This window comes from Rhinatrema bivittatum, chromosome 11 (genome assembly GCF_901001135.1).
Source record: "Rhinatrema bivittatum chromosome 11, aRhiBiv1.1, whole genome shotgun sequence".
NCBI lineage: Eukaryota > Metazoa > Chordata > Amphibia > Gymnophiona > Rhinatrematidae > Rhinatrema > Rhinatrema bivittatum.
This window is the reverse complement of record NC_042625.1, coordinates 58,939,282-58,960,613: the sequence shown is the minus strand read 5'-3', so window position 1 is coordinate 58,960,613 and position 21,332 is coordinate 58,939,282. Positions and strand designations below refer to the sequence as shown.

Below are 21,332 nucleotides of genomic sequence, written 5' to 3'. Positions count from 1 at the left end.
AGGGTCGAAAATAACAGTCTTCTTGCAGTCTACCCTATAATGCTATCACTAATGTGAACAGCCTGATGACCAAGACTCCTAGTAATGTGAGCAGCCTGATGACCAAGTCTCCTCGTCAATGAAACAACAATCATAGACATTTAACTTTAAAAGTTAAGTGCCTAGACTTTTGAATTTGTCACGGACTAGAGGTGGAAACACAACAGCTGATGGTCAGGATCTAGAGGCAGAACAAAAACAGGAGGCAGTCATGTAGTCAGATAGCCAGGGTCGAGGCAGGCAGAGCTCAAGCAATGTCAGAGGATAGGACAAGTTCAGGGCAGGTAATGTTCAATCACAGACCAGAGGCAAGCAAGAATTCAGGACAGGCAGCAGACAAGGCAGAGTCAAGGGTCAGACTGGGTCACAGGTGAAAGCAGCAACAAGAACAGCAATACATAGGAACACATGGAATCAAAACCTGATACTCAGCTATCAGCTCAGAGGACTAAGCTTCTTTTATAGGAAATCAGTGATAATGTCTTCAGGGTGCACCCTCAGGAAATCCTGTGCACTGTGCCTATAAAACTGCTGAGTTGGTGAAGCCCCTTTGTCAGAGCTGCAGGATACATCAGATGATAAGGACACCAGGAATCATGCTGGACTCAGGATTTTAAGGACGGAATGCTGACTGCTGTGCAGCATCCCACGGTTGGCAGGATTTTACAGAATTTAAACATATTCCCAGGATCAGTGCCTAAATTTAGAGATCTTAAATCACAAGGAAGTCCATTTTCAGAGGCACTTAGCCAGATAACTCAGAAGCTATTCAGCTAAATGAATATTTGGGAATTTATGAGGCTAAATTATAACCGAATATCTTATTATCCAGCTAAAAGTTAGCCGGATAACTTAGGAGTACTCTAGGGATGCTTCAGGGAAGAGTTATGACAGCTGGATAAGTTGTCCAGCTAACCCTGTTATTCAGAATTATCCTACGTTAGATGGTCCCTGTACCTGGCCTAAATTTAGGGATTGAAAGTTAAAGTGCCTAAAGTTAAAGTTAAGTTACTATATTCAAAGACATTTTTTAGGTATCCATACTCTTTGAGGATAACTTTCAAACAAGTGCACACAGCCCCATATATGTGCCAAACATAAGTATGCTCTTACTTTATAATCATAAAATATGGGGATCACGTGGTGTGGTGTGAGGGGGAGAACATGTTCCTTGCTGGCTCAGGGACCCCACTCCCTGATACAGTGGAAAATCGTGGCTTAAATAAAACTTTTGTGTTTTCTGATACACCAGTCCTAAGCAGTACATAAACTGGCAATGTGGGTGCAATCATCTGCTACTGACATGAGTTTTGATGAGTACTAAAGTGTTGTGGAAAGCAAGGGACAGAGCACGAGCAGGGAGCGGCAAAATGGCAGCCGCAGTTAGTAACTCACTGTCCCTTGGAGCTTCTGATATTAATACCAATGAGGTGGCCAACGCGGTAGTTCTGGCACTGGAAGAGAAATTTACAAAAATTGATGCCCGATTCGACAAAGCATATACATTACTAATTGAATCAGGGAAACAAATATCAGAGCTCTAGTTGAATGTATCCGGCATAGATGACCAAGTGGTCACATTAGAGGAGGAGGTGTGTGCCTTGCAATCGCTGGTGGAGAAGCAATCAGACAAGCTCAAGGATTTAGAGAATCGGTCTAGAAGAAATAATTTACACTTCATTGGTTTTCCAGAGACTATTAAAGATAGAGACCTAACGAATATACTTGAAATGTGGCTTCCCCATGCACTGGCTTTAGCTGATCAAAATTGTAGAATCCAGGTGGAATGGATGCACCGTTTGGGGATTAACCTAGCTAAAAAAACATGCCCAGTGCTCACTAAATTCCTAAACTTTGCACACAAGCAGGACATTTTGTTTGCATTTAGGAAGAATCATGCTCTAACCTATGAGGGTGCCAATATCCTTATTTTTCAAGATTTTTCGGCTGGAGTGGCAGCACAAAGAAAAGCTTTTTCACCGACTTGTGCAAAGCTTGTAGAATCTAATATCCTGTTTGCATTATAAAATCCAGTAAAGCTACGGGTGACCTATGCTAAGGGCCTAGGATCAGAGTAGGTATCCAGTTCTTCTGACACCTAAAGTTTTTTATTCATTGTGATAGATGTTGTTGCGATCTGCAGTCAACTGATTGGTGGTTTAACTACTCTAGCTTTAGTGGGCTTGTAAGGTAAGGTCTATGACAGTTCAATATATTGTTCAGTTTCTTTGATTCTTGTTTGAAAGTAGTTTACTGGGAGTGACTGACTTCAAGATGGCTCCAGAGAAATGGTGAATGACAAAGATGATGGCAGATTATCGGGAGCCATTTGTGGAGGCATTGATACATGATGAATAACTTACAGGAATACCTAACTGCATGGGTGTATAATGTGGTTTGTTTGTTTTTAATATTCTGAGACATTTGTCTTGTGACATTGGACTGACTAAAAGAGGAGTGGAGTCCCTATGCACGCACGACCTCTGAGCCCACAGTTGGGCAGTGGAAAAGGTTAAGAATGTTGGTTGAGAAGAGAAGAGGGTTTGGGGGAGGGAAGTTGCAACTGTAGGAGGGAAGGCGGATGGGGTGGGTGTTGTGGTGGGGAGAGAGGTTTGGAACAGGACTGGGTTAACATTTTCTGTGGATAAGGCAAATTTTGAATAGTTATAAGAGGACAATTGGACTAATCAAGAAGACTGGCTCATACTACTCCATGTGGGGCTGGGTTTAGGCTGAGAGACCTGGTGCTGGGAACCATGGAAATATCGATGTTGTATGCGATATGTTATTATTTGTGAAATTTCAAATGCAATTAGATGGCCTGTGTAGAATGTTCGGGGATAGGATCAATAATTAAGAGATATAAAATTTTACAGGCTCTACAAAGGAAAAGTATTAGCATTGCTATGCTCCAAGAAACCCACTTAAACAAAGAAGAATACCAGAAGCTAAGTAAACAATGCATGGGAATGGTCTTCTCCTCCCAATCTGGTGCTAGGAAAGCAGTAGTAGCTATCTTAATTGGCAAGAGGGTTCCATTTCAGGTCTAAAGTAATGGAGGATCTAGAGGGAAGATACATACTGATTTCTGGGAAATTATATAGAAAAATAGTTACAATATGTAACATAAATGCTCCTAATGTTTATGAGCATTATTTTTTCACAATGATTGTAAGAAATGCTGGCAGATTGGGGGGGCAGGGGATTTTAACTGTGTCCATGATGCTAATTTGTATAGATAATCTATGACAAGGTCAAGAGAGCCTAGGTCAGCAAGGGGTATTAAATATTTGTGTCATAGCCTGGACATGGTAAACTAGAAAAGGAGTATATGCACATGTCAAGGGCATTTGCGGTGGTTGAAAAGGATCGGTAAGTATAGCTTTGGGAAATCTTAAGACTTAAAAAGGTTTGGAAAGAGGTGATATAGTGGGGTATGTTCTTTGAGTTTGTGTGTGTCTGGGATAATAAGCAAGCCAGAGGGAGTTAATTCTAGTGTCTGTCTTTCCCTCCCACCCACCCCTAGCTCATCCCTTGATTTATAGGCAAGAGATACTTTATTAGTAAAATTCAATCAGGCCCTTTTCTAAATCATACTATTGTACCAGCCTTTATTGAGTGTTTAGTCATCCCCTTTTAGGTCACTACCAGATTAATTAGTGAACATACCTATAAATTTTAAGGACTCTAATTGTACACATTCCAGCTCCCATAGCAACCTAAACTTATCTAGAAACTCAACAAAATTAAGATGAAGGCAGCAGTCCAGCAGCAAGAGGAGGACTTTCCAGTCTTTTGCATCGCATGTCAAATGTATGATTTTTTACCCACTGGTAGGAAGTTGTGTGTGTGTGTGCACCCGGTGCAAAGATCTCTTGGCGCTCAGAGAATGAGTCTGATCTCTGGAGGCTAGAGTGGCAGACCTTGGATCAAGGAAGAGCGCTCGATGTCATATACTTGGATTTCAGCAAAGCTTTTGATACGGTTCCGCACAGGAGACTGGTGAATAAAACGAGAAGCTTGGGAGTGAGTGACAAGGTGGTGACCTGGATTGCAAATTGGTTGACGGACAGAAGACAATGTGTGATGGTAAACGGAACCTTCTCTGAAGAGAGAGCGGTTTTAAGTGGTGTACCGCAAGGATCGGTGTTGGGACCGGTCCTGTTCAATATCTTTGTGAGCGACATTGCGGACGGGATAGAAGGTAAGGTTTGTCTTGTTGCGGATGACACTAAGATCTGCAACAGAGTGGACACGCCGGAAGGAGTGGAGAGAATGAGACGGGATCTAAGGAAACTGGAAGAGTGGTCGAAGATATGGCAGCTGAGATTCAATGCCAAGAAGTGCAAAGTCATGCATATGGGGAGCGAAAATCCGAATGAACTGTATTCGATGGGGGGGGAAAGGCTGACGTGCACGGAGCAGGAGAGGGACCTTGGGGTGATAGTGTCTAATGATATGAAGTCTGCGAAACAATGCGACAAGGCGATAGCAAAAGCCAGAAGAATGCTGGGCTGCATAGAGAGAAGAATATCGAGTAAGAAAAGGGAAGTGATTATTCCCTTGTACAGGTCCTTGGTGAGGCCTCACCTGGAGTACTGTGTTCAGTTCTGGAGACCGTATCTACAAAAAGACAAAGACAAGATGGAAGCGGTACAGAGAAGGGCAACCAGGAAGGTGGAGGATCTTCATCGCATGACGTACGAGGAGAGATTGAAGAATCTAAATATGTACACCCTGGAGGAAAGGAGGAGCAGAGGTGATATGATACAGACTTTCAGATACTTGAAAGGTTTTAATGATCCAAAGGCAACGACAAACCTTTACCATAAGAAAAAAATCAGCAGAACCAGGGGTCACGATTTGAAGCTCCAGGGAGGAAGTTTCAGAACCAATGTCAGGAAGTATTTCTTCACGGAGAGGGTGGTGGATGCCTGGAATGCCCTTCCGGAGGAAGTGGTGAAGACCAGAACTGTGAAGGACTTCAAAGGGGCGTGGGATAAACACTGTGGATCCATAAAGTCAAGAGGCCGCCAATGAAGAGTAGGTGACTCGCCAGAATGATGGCTACTGCCTGGAGACAATACCCTTATTCAATAAACATACACATGGTTACTGTGACTCCAACATCACTCTAAGCTTCAACAGCAAGAGGAAATGTGGAAAAAAGGATTTGCACTCACAAAGACGGGAGTAGCTGGCTTGTTACGGCGGTTACTACCCCAAACCAAATATCCAAATTACTACCTCCACCTTCCTCTATACCTGATGCCTTTCAACTAGCTTGATCACTCCATTCTTATACTTCACTTTCAATGCATATCCAGCATAGTTCTCTGCTTCAACAGCAGGGAAGAAGAAAAACTGTTACTTCACACATCCAGCAGAGCTCTCTGCTTAAACGGCAGGGGAGAAGAAAAAAGGGTTCGCACTCACAAAGCGGGGAGTAGCTGGCTTGTTACGGCGGTTACTACCCCAAACCAAATGTACCTGATACTTCACTCTCAACGCATATCCAGCATGGCTCTCTGCTTCAACGGCATGGGAGAAAGACTGATACATCACGAATTTCCAGCATAGCTCTCTGCTTCAACGGCAGGGGAAAAGAAAAACTGATACTTCACGCATATCCAGCATAACTTCAACGGCAGGGGAGAAGAAAAAAGGATTCACACTCACAAAGCGGGGAGTAGCTGGCTTGTTACGGCGGTTACTACCCCAAACCAAATGTGCCTGATACTTCACTTTCGATGCATATCCAGCATAGCTCTCTGCTTTGAACGGCAGGGGAGAAGAAAAAAAACTGATACCTCACGCATATCCAGCATAGCTCCCTGCTTCAACGGCAGGGGAGAAGATAAACAACCAATAAGGGCTGTATAACATAATCTGGGTAAAAACAAATAAGCATGGGTGTAGCTTGCTTATTGCGGCGGTTACTACCCCTACTACCTCTAACTAATCAAGCTAGATATTTCACTTGGATGCAGCTCCATCACCGCTCTCTACATTAATGGCGGGGGTGGAAGGGAATTAGAACCAAGAGCTAAGAGAAACAGATAAGTATGAGAGAAAAAATGAGGGAAGCTTGCTGGGCAGACTGGAAGGGCCATTTGGTCTTCTTCTGCCGTCATTTCTATGTTTCTATGTTTCTATGAGAGGTACATTGAAGAGACCTTCAGGGACATATTAGCCAAGTTTCAATCCAGTCTGGCAACCCTGGTGCTGCCTTGGATCAAAAAGATCTTCCAGTTGAAGACTATCACCCTGGTGTAGCAGGAAGTGATCCTGTAGCAAGGTCCTGCTCTCCAGGTAATGCCCTGTCCTCTTACACAGAGGACGAGTCTCCCAGGGCTACTGCCCAGGAGGGAAGGGCTGGTGACTTGATAATTAGAAATGTTGATAGCTGGATGGCTATTGGATGTGAGGACCGCTTGGTAACTTACCTGCCTGGTGCAAAGATGGTGAACCTCATGCATCATCTAGATAGGATTTTAGATTTGCTGGGGAGGAGCTGGCTGTCATGGTACATGTGAGAATGAGCAACATAGGAAAATGTGGGAGGGAGGTTCTGGAAGCCAAATTTAGGATTTTAGTAGAAATCTTAAATCAAAAACCTCCAGGGTGGAATTCTCCGAAATGCTCCCTATTCCACGTGCAGGTCCCCAGAGGCAGGCAGAGCTCCAGAGTCTCAATGCATGGATGAGATAAACGTGTAGGGAAGAGGAATTCAGTTTTTTAAGGAAATGGATGAACTTTTCACGAAGGGGGAGATGTTTCCAAAAGGATAGATTCCACCTTAACCAAAGTGGACTCAGGCTGCTGGTGCTAACTTTTAAAAAGGAGATAGAGCAGATTTTAAACTAGAACAAGGTGAAAAGCTGACAGACACTCAGCAGTGCATTGTTCAGATTAAAATATCTTTGAAGAATACTAATGAAGCAGAAGAATTAGGGCATCCCAACAAAGAGGTTTCATTAAAAGCAAAAGTAGTCCAAGTGCCTTTAAGTAAAGAATCATCTGAGCTAAAGCATTCCAAATTATCCCTACCAACTGAAAAGCAGGTTATTAATACAAACAAAAAACATTTGAAATGTCTGTATGCTAATGCCAGAAGTCTAAGAAGTAAAATGGGAGAGTTAAAGTGTATAGCAGTGAATGATGAGATAGACATAACTGGCATCCCAGACACCTGGTGAAATGAGGATAACCAATGGGGCAGTGCTATATCAGAGTACAAATTATATCACAATGAAAGGGAGGATCAACTTGGTGGGGATGTGGCACTTTATGTCTGGGAGGGCATAGAGTCCTACAGGATAAAGATCATACAAGAGACTAAATGCAAAGTAGAATCTAAATGGGAAGAAATCCCATGTGTGTTAGGTAAGAATATTATAATAGGCGTATACTACCATCCACCTGGCCAAAATGATGAGACGGATGATGAAATGCTAAGAGAAATCAAGGAAGCTAACCAATTTGGCAGTGCAGTAATAATGGGAGATTTAAATTACCCCAATACTGACTGGGTAAATGTAACATCAGGACATGCTAGAGATGTAAAGTTCCTGGATGGAATAAATGACTGCTTCATGGAGCAATTGGTTCAGGCACTGATGAGAGAGGGAATAATTTTATATCTAACTCTTAGGGGGACGCAGGATTTGGTGAGAGGTAATGGTAGTGGGACCACTTGGCAATAATGATCATAACATGATCAAATTTGAACTAATGACCGGAAAAGGGACAATATGTAAATCTACAGCTCTTTCTATGCATTTAACAAAAAGGGAGATGTCAGGGATTGAGAAATTGATACGGCAGATCATTTGGCACTGTAAGAAACCCTGAATTGCCCTTGCTACGTTGATGAGAAACTGGGACAAAGGAGGACTTGGTCTCTCTAACCTGCAACTGTATAACAGCTTTTAATTTACAACACTTAAAGATTGGCTGAGCTCAACATTTTATATACCTTTGGACATGGAGAGGGAGATAACATTGCCATTAGATCCCAGTTTTCTTTTCCATGGTAATTGGGCACATATGTCTCCTTGTGCACAGAACAGTACATTAGTCATGTCTATTTGGAAAGCTTGGAGGTGCTTATGTTCAAAACTCCAATTACGCTGAAGAGTATCACATTACTTACTTATATAACAGGGACTTTGTCCCAGACTTTCAATGTAGAGTGTTTAAAGAATGGGGCAATAAAGATATACATTTATTAGTAGACTTATTAAATGAGTCTAATGAGATCTTGAAATTTCAAGAATTTAAAAATGCCTTTGACTTGGACAATAAACAATCCTATGCATATCTCCAGATTTGGCATTATATGCAATCCTTGGATTTACATGATCTACCTCATAGAAATCGAGAAATAATTTTGAGATATTTGATCTGGAAGACCCAGGCTGACATACCATTTCTTATTTTTATAAATTATTATTAAAGAAGGAATCCCCTATTGAAAATGATAATATTAAAAAGGGGGTAGAAATAGAAGATTGATATAGATGTTTTATCAGATAATTCTGCAAAATTATTTTCTACACTTCGCTCTCTCACATATAATGTGAGACTCCAGAAAACAATATAAATTTTTGATGAGAGCTTATGTACCTAATGCTCGTGCTTGTACTGTTGCGATCCCCCCTGTTGCTGCGCTACAGGTGGTCTCTCACCTTCCTCCCGGAGGCCGCTCCGAAGCCAGGGCCTCGCCTGTGTTCCACCCGGGACTTGCTCCAGGGCCTGAGAGGCCTGGCTGTGCCTGTGGCTTGCATGCCAGCGTTTGGACTTCCTGTCTGGCGACGCCCTTCTCCTAGGGGCCGGCCCGCAGTTCTCCTCCTTATTTATAGGGCCAGCGGTGGGCGGTCCTGGCAAGCTCCTCCCAGGGAGTTGCCTTCTACCTCCAGTATATAAGGACTTCCTTTTCTTTTGCAACGGGCCTGCGGATCAGGTCCTACAGTCGTCTGTAACCTTGCTGATCCAGGTCTTCCGTGATCACTTTTGCTTTGATGGATCCCTGTCCAGTGTCTCTGCCTTGATGTCTGTTCCTGACCTTGCTTTGATGTCTGTTCCTGAAGCTGCCTGATTCCGTTCCTGTTCCAGTTCCGGTTGTTCTGCCCTGTGTCTTCGTCTGGTTTCCTGAGCCTTCTGTCCTGTTGGGCCCTGGAGTGGCCAACAGGAGGGATTCGTCCCCCGGGCCCTTGAGCTTCTGTTCCTGCCAGCCGAAGGGGCTTCGGATGTCAGTATCCCAGCATCGGAGTTCCTGTTCGCCTGGATCTTCCCAGCACTCTCCTGTTCCCAACGTGGTCCGCGACCAGTCTTCCTGGGCTGAGTAGGGCGCGTATGGGACGGGGTGGTCCGTGACCAGTCCAGCTGTGCAGGCTGAGTAGGGCGCCCTAATGGACAGTGCCCGTGTCTTCCTTCCTGCCCTCTTCTACAATGTCTTGCTTCAGCCTGTCTACGATGTCTGCTTCAGCCTGTCTACGATGTCTGCTTCAGCCCCCGTCTGACGTCTTCAGTGTAAAGGACTCTGTCTGCCCTCGCCTCTGTCCGGCCTGCTGCCCATTGCCGTTCCCTGCGGCAGGTCCGAAAGGGCCGGGAACAGTCGGAGGACCGTTCATCAGTCAACTTCCCCGTGTTGGCTACCATGGGCGTGCAGGTCCGGCTGAGGGTCAGACTCTGTGCCTGCTTCTGTACCCGCCTGGCTCACCATGCCTGCCCAGCTCACCTCCCACGGTGTGGCTGGGGCTCCTCCCTAGCTTTCGCCGTGGCCCAAGGGCTCACCACCCTCTTGAGACGACCGCGCCCGCGCGCGCTCGTAACATGTACCATGGGATTATCTCAGTCTGACAAGTGTCCCAAATGTCAAGTTGTACGAGGTACCTTGGGGCATCAGTTCTGGTCGTGCCCAGTTATACAGGTATTATGGGGTAAGGTGCAGATATACATATAGTGGGTAATAGTGACACTAATTCCTTTGAAAGCCCGGTGCCTTCTGTTTGATGAGCTTCAGAACTTCATTTTTCCTAATGTACATATTATGCAATGGAGGTGAAAAATCCTATTATTAGCAAACAAAGTTATTCTTCAAACGTGGATGTTCCCAGAGGTTCCCACAGTTACACAACTGAAGATAGCTGTACATCACCAGTGCACCACGGAATGTTATGTGGAGAAGACTTATTTGACCATTAGGCAAAGAGTATTTTTGAAAGTCTGGGATCTTTATATACAAGCATTGCCCCATAGGGCATGTAGCCTTTTTCTAAACATTATGTACTAGAAACAATGTGAGTCATACCAACTGAATGGTTTCCAGAGGTTCAAAAATAGTCACCCAAGTTCCAGGGTTTGGGTGGGGTTGGGGGGAAGTGGGGGATAAAGAGGGGGAAGGGAGGGTGTATGGATTGTTTGAAAAATGTTGATGTTAAATCTATTAATTGTATATTATAAGACCATGACCTAGTAGCACATGAAAATGAGAAGAGTACACCTTCTTCATGTGAATTGACTGTTCTCTTATCTTTCTTGTACATGGGAAAATTCAATAAAATAGATTTGTAAATAAAAAAATAAAATATGCATATCTTTTATAGAAAACACACGTGCATATGTGAACAAGATGCACAAATGTTCGTGCATATGTACACTCATATGCGCACACATTTTCGAAAAATTGCGAACGTATGCATGTATGTTTTTCTGCATATACACATGCTTCCAGTTCTTCTGGGGCGGGATAATTCTGAGATGGCCCCCACATCAAGGCAGCCGAATTTCACCACCAGGAACATGCATAACCTTGCGTCCTTGGTGGTGATCTATGAGGACCAGCTTTTCCACATCCTGGGCACATGACAGCACACCACATATACCGGTAGCTGCCCACAGGGAAAGCCTAGAGCCCTCAAGGCTTCATTTAATAAGTTAATAAATGGAAGGATACCTTTGGTGAGGTGACTGACTCAGCTACATTGATCTAATAACTATTCCAATGTCTCTGTGCAGCTTGAGGACATGAAGAAGGTGACACGGGAGCTCCAAAGAAAAGTAGCTCATCCAGCTGTATGCCTGGCAGGAGGGCACAGAGGTAGGGTTATAATATGACCCTCAGGGAGATCTCAGCAGGATTTCTTGATTTCCAGATTACATCACAGTTCCCACTATTTCCCTGCCACCATACAATACTCAGTCTCTGCCTTTAGCTTCAAGAAACACTCTAGATACTTCATCTCTTTTTATTTATTTATTTATTTATTTATTGACATTTATTGATCGCTTTCCAGATAAAAATCTTATCACCCAAAGCAATGTACAAAATAAAACAAAAAAATACAAAAAAATAAATCTTTGCATTTTATCTGTGTCACAGGCAGCACTGTCATGAAGCACTATTTGTTATGCACTCACAGGCATTGTATGAAATTCAAGAGCGTGTTAGATCCTACTCCTTATATTTTTACCAGGCAAACTCAATGCCTCCCATTCAACAAAGACCCATAGATAAGTGGCAGCATCCGGCCCTTGACATCTTACTATATAGGGTAAACAAAGAAAATAGATGCCGATAGTCCTTCAAGTTGATATATATGTGTTTTTATGTATTTTAAGTAATTTGATCTGATTATTTGTTGTAGCCTCTGAGGCAGCCACACACATGTGGCGAAACTCAGCCAGAGTTGGGCTATTTTAATACAATCCGTCTCCGTCTCAATAAATCACTTTGAAGGACTATCGGCATCTATTTTCTTTGTTTACCCTCATGGCTTTTATAGATTGCCTTCCTTGTTGTTTTTTGGGTCCATCTTACTAAATAGGGCACATCCCAACACAAAAAACCCAGATGATGGGCCTACTCTAAGCCACAAACACTACCTAGGCCATCAGGTGTTACAAGACCATTTTAAAGAAGCTTCCATATCTCTGGGAACCCAGTATCTATGGCCTTTCCATCCCCTATAGGATATGGGTGTTCCACTGCTAGGAGCACTTACCATTGCCTCCACCACTCCCATTAATGCAATGCCATCTAATTCCTTGTAGAATCATGCATATCATACCCTGGAGCATATAAGATGTACTGACACACAGTTTTTGAACATAAGAACATAAAATATATCATAATGGATCAGACCAAGGCAAGCCAAGTCACAAGTATCTGGCAAGTACCCAAACATTAAATAAATCTCAAGCTACTATTCCTTATTAATAGCGGTTTATGGATTTTTCCTCTAGGAACTTATCCAAACCTTTTTTAAACCCAGTTACATTAACTGCTGTAACCTCATCCTCTGGCAATGAATTCCAGAGCTTAACTATGCACTGAGAGAAAAATAATTGTCTTTGATTTGTTTTAAATGAGCTATTTGCTAACTTCATGGAGTGCCCCCTAGTCCCTTCTATTATCTGAGAGAGTAAATAACTGATTTACATTAACCAGTTCAAGTCCCTCTATCATATCCCCCCTCAGTCGTCTCCTCTCCAAACTTAACAGCCCTAACTCTTTAGCCATTCCTCATAGAGGTTCTGTTCCATCCTCCTTATCATTTTTGTCACCCTTCTGTGCACTTTGTCCAATGCAACTATATCTTTTTTGAGATTTGATGACCAGAGTATCTGAAAGTTAGCTGGAAAAGTTTATCCGGCTTACTTCAGAATAGATCCGCAGCATAACCAGACTTAGCCAAATAAGTTAATCGGCTAACTTCAAATATTGGCATTAGCCAGTTAACTTATCCTGCTAACTCCGCTCCTCTCTGAAACACATCCCGCCTACTCCCAAAACGCCCCCGACTTAAATTCTAACCGGATAACTAGTCTCTAAATATGCCGGGATTGCCATTTAAATGGATAACTTTTCAATTATCCATCTAAATGGCTTTGAATACTGACCTCTATTATTTTTATATTTCAGCATGTCTCTTTTTTTATGCATGCTTTGATACATTTCCACATACAATAAAGCCCCTTTAAGGATAACATATATCAATTACTCTCTCACCCACACATAGCCATGCATGTAAATTTGCCATGCAGGTTCTCCTCTCATCTACCCTTATAGCAGTCTTTCTGTAACTCCTGGTTATTTGGGTATGCTGTCCATACTTAACACCCCTGAATGACCAACCAAATAAGGGACACAACACTTCATAGTTTGAAGTCTACATTTACTATGTACCTCCCCAAAGGGCTAAATATGTGAGTACAGCCAAGCCACAAGCAGGGGTTTCTTTTATTTATCTATTTGATTTATATTCCGCTGTTTAGCAAAGCAGATTAAATTCAGGTACTGTAGGTATTTCACTATCCTCAGGGGGCTCACAATCTAAGGGCCCAATTCATGAAGACGTTTCTCCTATTTTGTTTCTATGGAACAAAAACTCAGAAGTTAGCCGGCTAAATTAATATTTGGGCACTTATTCAACCTCATTCTAGCCGGCTAATAAGATAACCAGCTAGAATTTAGCCAGCTAAGGTAGGGGCATTCTAGAGGCATAACTGGGAGGAGTTAAGTTAGCCAGTTAACTCAGCCAGCTAACTCCAGTATTTAGCCGGATGACTTGGCCGGCTAAGTCTGGTTGGGTGAAAGAGCTGTCCTAAAGTTAGGTAGCTATAGTTAGAGGCTATATTCAATAGTGCAGTCTCTCTATTGAATATACCTCCAAAGTTAGCCAGATAAGTTTATCCGGCTAACTTTGCTAGACGGATTGTGACTGAATGTGGACCTCTTAGTGAATCAGGTACTAAGTTTGAACGTACAGAGAGAACATTCGGGTATGCTTCCCCTTTGCTAAAAGCACAGCACAGGGAGTCAAGGAGCACATATGCTGCAGCAAGTTCAAATAATTCATCTCTATGTCCAAAAAGCTGGAGATGTCAAAAAAATGGAAAAAAACGGTGTTAATCCCACAGAAATGAAGGCCTACCTGAATTAATACAGGAGTCTGATTTCTCTGTTAGCACTAAGCTTAACCTTTTCCCTGCTCACACTGGCTAGCCTCCTTGGTAGGGCTCTGCTTATCTCCACAAAGCTCCCTGCTTCAATCTCCAAATCCCCTCATGGACTTCTCCGCACATATCTCAGAAAGACCCACCTTTCAATGGATATCTGCCTGCAAGATGACTAATTTGTCCTGTGTTGTATAAGAAATATAAGATAATGTGCTATTTGAGGGCTCTCACACAATAGCTCCCAGCTGTGAGCTAGCTTGGTCTCCTTGCTGTTTCCATAAACGTACCCCCTCACCCACCTCCACCACCTGTTATATGTAAGTACTCACACATAATACTATTTGCAGCCAGTTATCAGAGCTTGGCTATCACCTGAAGCAGGGTCAGAACTATAATTTCCCTCAGCTGCTTCCCATCTAAACAATATGTAGAAAACTTAAAGGATCTCTAGCAGAAGGAATGATCCATTTATTATGGAGAAAACAAAGTTAAAGTTTAGCTCTCCCCCCCCCCCCCCCATACCCCCTTTGGGCTATAGGTTGTGAGCTCCCAGCCTTTATAAACCCATGCCACCATTTAAAGTTGTAGCATCTTAAGTCAACCCTCCTAGAGTCAATGTGTTCTTGCTGTTCCCTTTTTGGTTATTTTTTTCAGGGAAATGAACTTGGATCTCTGTAATTGAGGTCTAGGTGAAGTAAAGAAGCAAGGGTGTCTTCACTGGTTTTCCCATGGTTTATGGAAACGTTTTTCTTGTTGAGGAGGAATTATTTTCCATCCTATCTGCCTCATTTTTTTGTTTCCCTTTTCAGGAACTTTGATTTTGTTTTATCTAAGTACCCTAGGGCCCAGGGCTTAGTTTTTATCCAATATCTTTAGGAAATGCTGTCTCCCATTCAGGGGGATCTGTGTCCTCAAGGAAAAATGAATCCACATTCATTCTGTAGGAGGAGGAGTTAGTAAGAGAAGACCACCAGTAGCAGTATTCAGGGGACCACAGTCATCTTGAGGAGATTCAATAGAGGAGAAAGGAGTTGGGAGAGTACCCTTCAGGTATTGCATTAAGGACAAGAGGAGATTGCTGACCCAAAGGACTGAAAAGTATGAAACTAGGTCTTGATACTAACATCTAAACTGGAATACATTTATCTCATTACTAAAGGGGAAGGAAGCTAAAAAAAAACCAAAACAAAACTACTTCACAAAAAGAAATGGAATAGATCTGATGGATTCCAATTAGATTTAATCATCCGGTTAAAGAATTTAGAAGAGAAGAGTAACACATTTATTAAAACCCTAAATTGTGACAATGGAGAGTGTAACTATTACATGCTGTAAAGAAAATGTATTAAGAAATAGTTTGTAGTGACTTAAGGTTCTGTTTCTTAGGAAGAAAATACCAGGTATAATGAAATCAATTGCAGTCCCAAAGATAAAATATCCAGTTCATCATGCACACATTCCTTACCTTCCTCACACCCAAGATGTCCCTTCTAGACATGGGATAGCTGCAGACTCCATGAGGTTCATATTCAAAAGCATTTAGCCAGATAACTTATAGAAATATGATGGCAGAAAAACATGCCTAGCAAGCTTCCCATGGTAGTATCTGCCACACTTTGAAGGTTACCCTCATGTATCACTCAGTGCTGCTTGACATGCTTTATTTATGGACTTGGCCGTAGAAGCAGTCCTGTGTTTTTTCCTTAAAGTCTGTGCAAGGCTGTAAAAAAGTCATGGCTCGTGCTGGTTATTTCTGAATCCAAATTCCTCTTCCTCTTCACGGAGAGGGTGGTGGATGCCTGGAATGCCCTTCCGGAGGAAGTGGTGAAGACCAGAACTGTGAAGGACTTCAAAGGGGCGTGGGATAAACACTGTGGATCCATAAAGTCAAGAGGCCGCCAATGAAGAGTAGGTGACTCGCCAGAATGATGGCTACTGCCTGGAGACAATACCCTTATTCAATAAACATACACATGGTTACTGTGACTTCAACATCACTCTAAGCTTCAACAGCAAGAGGAAATGTGGAAAAAAGGATTTGCACTCACAAAGACAGGAGTAGCTGGCTTGTTACGGCGGTTACTACCCCAAACCAAATGTACCTGATACTTCACTCTCGACGCATATCCAGCATGGCTCTCTGCTTCAACGGCATGGGAGAAAGACTGATACATCACGAATTTCCAGCATAGCTCTCTGCTTCAACGGCAGGGGAAAAGAAAAACTGATACTTCACGCATATCCAGCATAACTTCAACGGCAGGGGAAAAGAAAAAAGGATTCACACTCACAAAGTGGAGAGTAGCTGGCTTGTTACGGCGGTTACTATCCCAAACCAAATGTGCCTGATACTTCATTTTCGATGCATATCCAGCATAGCTCTCTGCTTCAACGCCAGGGGAGAAGAAAAAACTGATACCTCACGCATATCCAGCATAGCTCCCTGCTTCAACGGCAGGGGAGAAGATAAACAACCAATAAAGGCTGTATAACATAATCTGGGTAAAAACAAATAAGCATGGGTGTAGCTTGCTTATTGCGGCGGTTACTACCCCTACTACCTCTAACTAATCAAGCTAGATATTTCACTTGGATGCAGCTCCATCACCGCTCTCTACATTAATGGTGGGGGTGGAAAGGAAATAGAACCAAGAGCTAAGAGAAACAGATAAGTATGAGAGAAAAAATGAGGGAAGCTTGCTGGGCAGACTGGATGGGCCATTTGGTCTTCTTCTGCCGTCGTTTCTATGTTTCTATGTTTCCATCCCCCATCCCCTCTCCGAAGCAGAAAGCAATCTTGCAATTGCATCAAAAGCATCAAGGCTTATTGGTTAACATTAGTAATCCCATGCCTTCTGTTAAGGATAGTAACTGCTGTGCTGTCCAGGTTACTCCCATGCTTATCAGTTCTCCAGATTAAAGTTGGGACCCTTATTGGTAATTGTCTAAATCCAATGCCCCTTTTCTCCTGCCGTTGAAGCGGACAGCAATGTTGGAGTTGCAACAAAAGTATGAAGGCTTATTGGTTAAGGGTAGTAACTACCACACCAGCAAGTTACCCCCATGCACACTTTTTGTTTTCTTTAGGACTTAGCCGTAAAAGCAGTCCTGTACTTTTTCCCATATGTCTGCATATCAATATCTCAGACTACAGATGTTTGGGTCCTCTGTTGTCATCTGAATCCAATTCCTCTTTTCCCCTTGATGTCTAAGTGGGGGGCAATGTTTCAGTTGCATTTAAAGCCTCAAAGCAAATTGATTAAGGGTAGTAATCTCCATGTCTTCTTCTAAGGGTAGTAACCACTGTACCAGCAAGTTACCCCGCTGCACGCTTATCTCATTTTCGTCCTCTAGCCTGTAGAGCTGCATATTTTTTATCCCATGTTCCTTTGAATTCTTTGACTGTTTTTTTCTTCACCACCTCTTCCAGAAGGTTATTCCAGGTCTCCACCACTCTCCCAGTGAAGAAATATTTCCTGATGTTGGTTCTGAGTCATCTCCCTAGAATTTCATTTCGTGACCTATAGTTCTATTGTTTTCTTTCCAATGAAAAAGGTTCAAAGTCCATAGATCATTAGAACCTTTTAAGTATCTAAAGGTCTGTATCATATCTCCCGTGTACCTCCTTCCAGGGTATACATATTCAGATCCTTCAGTCTCTCCTCATAGGTCTTCTGATACAGACCCCACATCATTTTTGTCACTCTTCTTTGGACTGCCTCCATCCTGTCTCTATCCATTTTGAGATACGGCCTCCAGAACTCAACACAGTACTCCAGGTGAGGCCTCACCAAGGACCTATACAAGGGCGTCTTACTGGTTATTCCTCTTTCTATGCAGCCCAGCATTCTTCTGGCTTTAGCTATCGCCTTGTCCCATTGCTTCGCCACCTTCAGATCCCCAGCCACTATCACCCCAAGATCTCTCTCTTGGTTCGTGCACACCAGTCTTTCAACTCCCATTACATATAGCTCTTTTGGATTACTACATCCCAGCTGCATGATTCTACATTTCATGGCATTGAATCCCAGCTGCCAGATCTTTGAACACTCTTCAAGCTTTCTTAAATCTCTCTTCATTCTCTCTACTCCTTCAGGCATGTCCACTCTGTTGTAGATCTTAGTATCATCTGCAAATAGACATACTTTGCCTTCTATCCCTTCCCTAATGTTGCTAACAAAGATATTGAACAGAACCAGTCCCAACACTGATCCTGGTGGCACTACGCTTAACATGACTCTCTCTTCGGAGTAGGTCCTATTTACCATTACACAATTTCCTATCAGTCAACCAGTTTGTAATCCATGCCACCACCTTGGCACTCACTCCCAAGCTTCTCATTTTATTTACAAGCCTCCTATGCGGGACCATATCAAAAGCTTTGCTGAAATCCAAGTAGATCACATTGAACGCTCTTCCTTGATCCAATTCTCTAGTTACCCAATCAAAAAAAAAATCAATCAGATTTGTCTGAAAAGGACCTTTGTCTAGTGAATCCATGCTGCCTTGGGTCCAGCAACCCACCAGATTGCAGCAGCATCTGCATTAATTTTCCCTCCACTGATGTAAGGCTAACCGGCCTGTAGTTTCCAGCCTCCTCTCTGCTGCCACTCTTGTGAAACGGGACCACCATCGCCCTTCTCCATTCCCGCAGCACCACTCCCGTGTCCAGAGATCTATTGAAAAAGTCCTTCAGTGGTCCCGGCAGCACATCTCTGAGCTCTCTCAGTATCCTTGGATGTAGCTCATCTGGCCCCATGACCTTGTCCACTTTCAGTTTGCCTGCTCTTCCCATACATTCTGCTCTGTAAATGGAGTTCCGTCTACCCCATCCCCATCTACGACCTTGTCTATCAGCAACGGTCCTTCTCCAAGGTCTTCTTTAGTGAACACTGAACTGAAGTATTTGTTTAATATTTCAGCCATTTCTTTAGTTTCATTATACCACTTCGGACCTTCCTTCTTTCTCTGATATATCTGAAAAATGTTTTCACTTTACCTCTTTGGCAATCCTTTTTTCCACTTGACATGTTACTTTCCTGATTTCTTTCTTCATCTCCCTCAGTTTCACCAGGTATTTTTCACTGTGTTTCTCTTTTAGGGATCCTTTATACTTTATAACTCAAATGTTATCCAGCTAAATGAAGATTTGGTCACTAATCTGGCTAAATTCTAGCCAGTCAATAAGATATATTGAATAAGACGACTGCACTATTCAATATATCTCAAAGGCTGGCCAGATAAATTTATCTGGCTAAGTGCCAGATTCATTAAGGTTTTTCTCCCGTTTTGTGTCTATGGTAGATTTTAAAAGCCTTGTACAGGCAAAAACGGCCACATATGTTTGAAAGTGGGCATCGCGGAAGCATTGCAAATTTTTAATAGCTGGGAAGGACACGCGTACATTCATGTTCATGTGTCCAGAAAAAGTAGGTGGAAAAGGAGCAGAGCATAGGCATTCCAGAGGTGGGGCCAGCATGGACGCATGTAATCATGAATTTTCCTTAGCCAGAAAGCTTATGTCATCAGTATAACTTTGCTACTGCTCCTCAGTAGCGAGGGAGGGAGAGAGAGAGAGGCTAACTCTTTATAGGTCTCAGCCTGACACTCGATATATGCACCATTGTAAGGGGGACACTTTGATCAGGGTGAGTTTTCAGGAGGTGGGTTGGGGTGTTATAGAAACATTCAGATTTATTCATTATAAAATTGACATCATTATTAAAGAATGTTAGACCTTATAAGCGATGAAAATTATAACAAGAGGAGTTGATTTGTACACTGTAGTGTCTGCTAGCTGCATTGTACAATTCAATCTAATCAGTTTCACAGATTCTGAGGCCTGCTCAAGGAAGGCCTATAAATGGTTCTCATTAAAGATGGTGCATAGCACAGAGTCGAGGGTGCACTTGACTCTATTTTCAAGTTCACACTTGTCGTTCTTATTGCATTGTAATTTCTGGCCACTTTACTTACCAATGCTGCTTCACCTTGCGTGATACCTCAACCCCATTCTCACTTTGTTCAATGTCTGTGCCACATAACTTGAGTCGGAAGCAATTCCCAAGGCCTCCCAGTCTTCTCTTCTTACCTTGTTGATTTTGTTGGTTTTGGGGAGGGTCTGGCTGACGTGCAGATCCGCATAACGAGGGGGCTTCCGTAAGGGGTTATTGATGTCACATGGCACAGATTCTGTACGAACTAATCTTGCTGCAACATGAAAACAGACAAAGTGAACTGTAGAGCTGGAACTGGGCAGGTGCAAATCAAATTTATTACAGCTTCAACAAAAAGCCTATTGAGCTCTGTAAGAAAAGCTGATCCAGAATCTTATCTCCTGAGTCCCCATTTGCCTTTGCTACAAAAATACAGAAATTCTTATCTTACTCAAAAAATGTTGTGATCACTGGTAGAGAATAAAGTGAAGGAAAACTTCAAACTATTTACAACAGAATTAACAATCAATTTGGAGAAGGGGGGAGAGGACAATACTCCTTTTTTATTCCACTGTCAGAAAAAAAGAATATTTCATGCTATATATTAGAAATCTAATACCTCTTATGCTGAGACTGTGTTTCTACTGTAATTGTTTGAAGAATTCTGGGATTTACAGCCCTGATTTTGAAATAGAGGAAGACTACCAATCCCAGAATGCAACAGTAGTTTATTTGCTTATCATTTTAGACTTGATTTCCTGCCCTTCCACCAATAGTGCACATAGTAGGTTACGACATCAAACTTCATTAACAACTATAATAATATAAACACACTCCTAGCAAAAGTACAAATTAAAATATATCAAATAAAGTCATAAATACTTCAAAACTATCACCAGAAACAATTACAAAATGAACCAGAAAAAAATAAAACAAAGCATCATGAGCATCATTCTTGCCATCAAAAATAAACAATATAGAGTTTAAAAATAAAATCTGGACCAAAACAAAAAAAAGTACTGTTGACCCAGGAGTCACTTTTTCAGGTATTGATGGGAATGACGCATCCTGTCAGCATATGGAGCCCCTTACCTCCTCGGTGGATAATGAGTAGGTGGCATGGAGGAGCCTCTTTGGTACATTTGTTGTGGCACTTTAACCTGAGAACAGAAATAAAATACAAGGAGACATGAAAGCCTCATCTGCATCCATCTTCCACAGTGAACATATGACTCCCTCCCACTGTACTTTACACCCAAATTATTAGAATGTCTCAGGCTTCCTACTTATGGATAAATGTATAAAGAAGGAACATTTAGATGATTTACTATTTAATTTTATAACATTAAAAATAAACTATCACCTAAGTATTTATTTCCATCCTCAAGGGCT

At 42.4% G+C, this 21,332-nt stretch overlaps 1 protein-coding gene across 1 annotated transcript in view; it reads right to left on the bottom strand.

Annotated features, from left to right (window-relative positions):
• KSR2 (kinase suppressor of ras 2) overlaps nt 1–21,332 on the bottom strand; it is a 611,851-nt gene that overhangs the window by 302,118 nt on the left and 288,401 nt on the right. Inside the window, 2 exon segments of the mRNA XM_029571387.1 lie at nt 20,096–20,214; nt 21,033–21,100. Of these exon segments, the coding sequence (XP_029427247.1) occupies nt 20,096–20,214; nt 21,033–21,100 (187 nt within the window).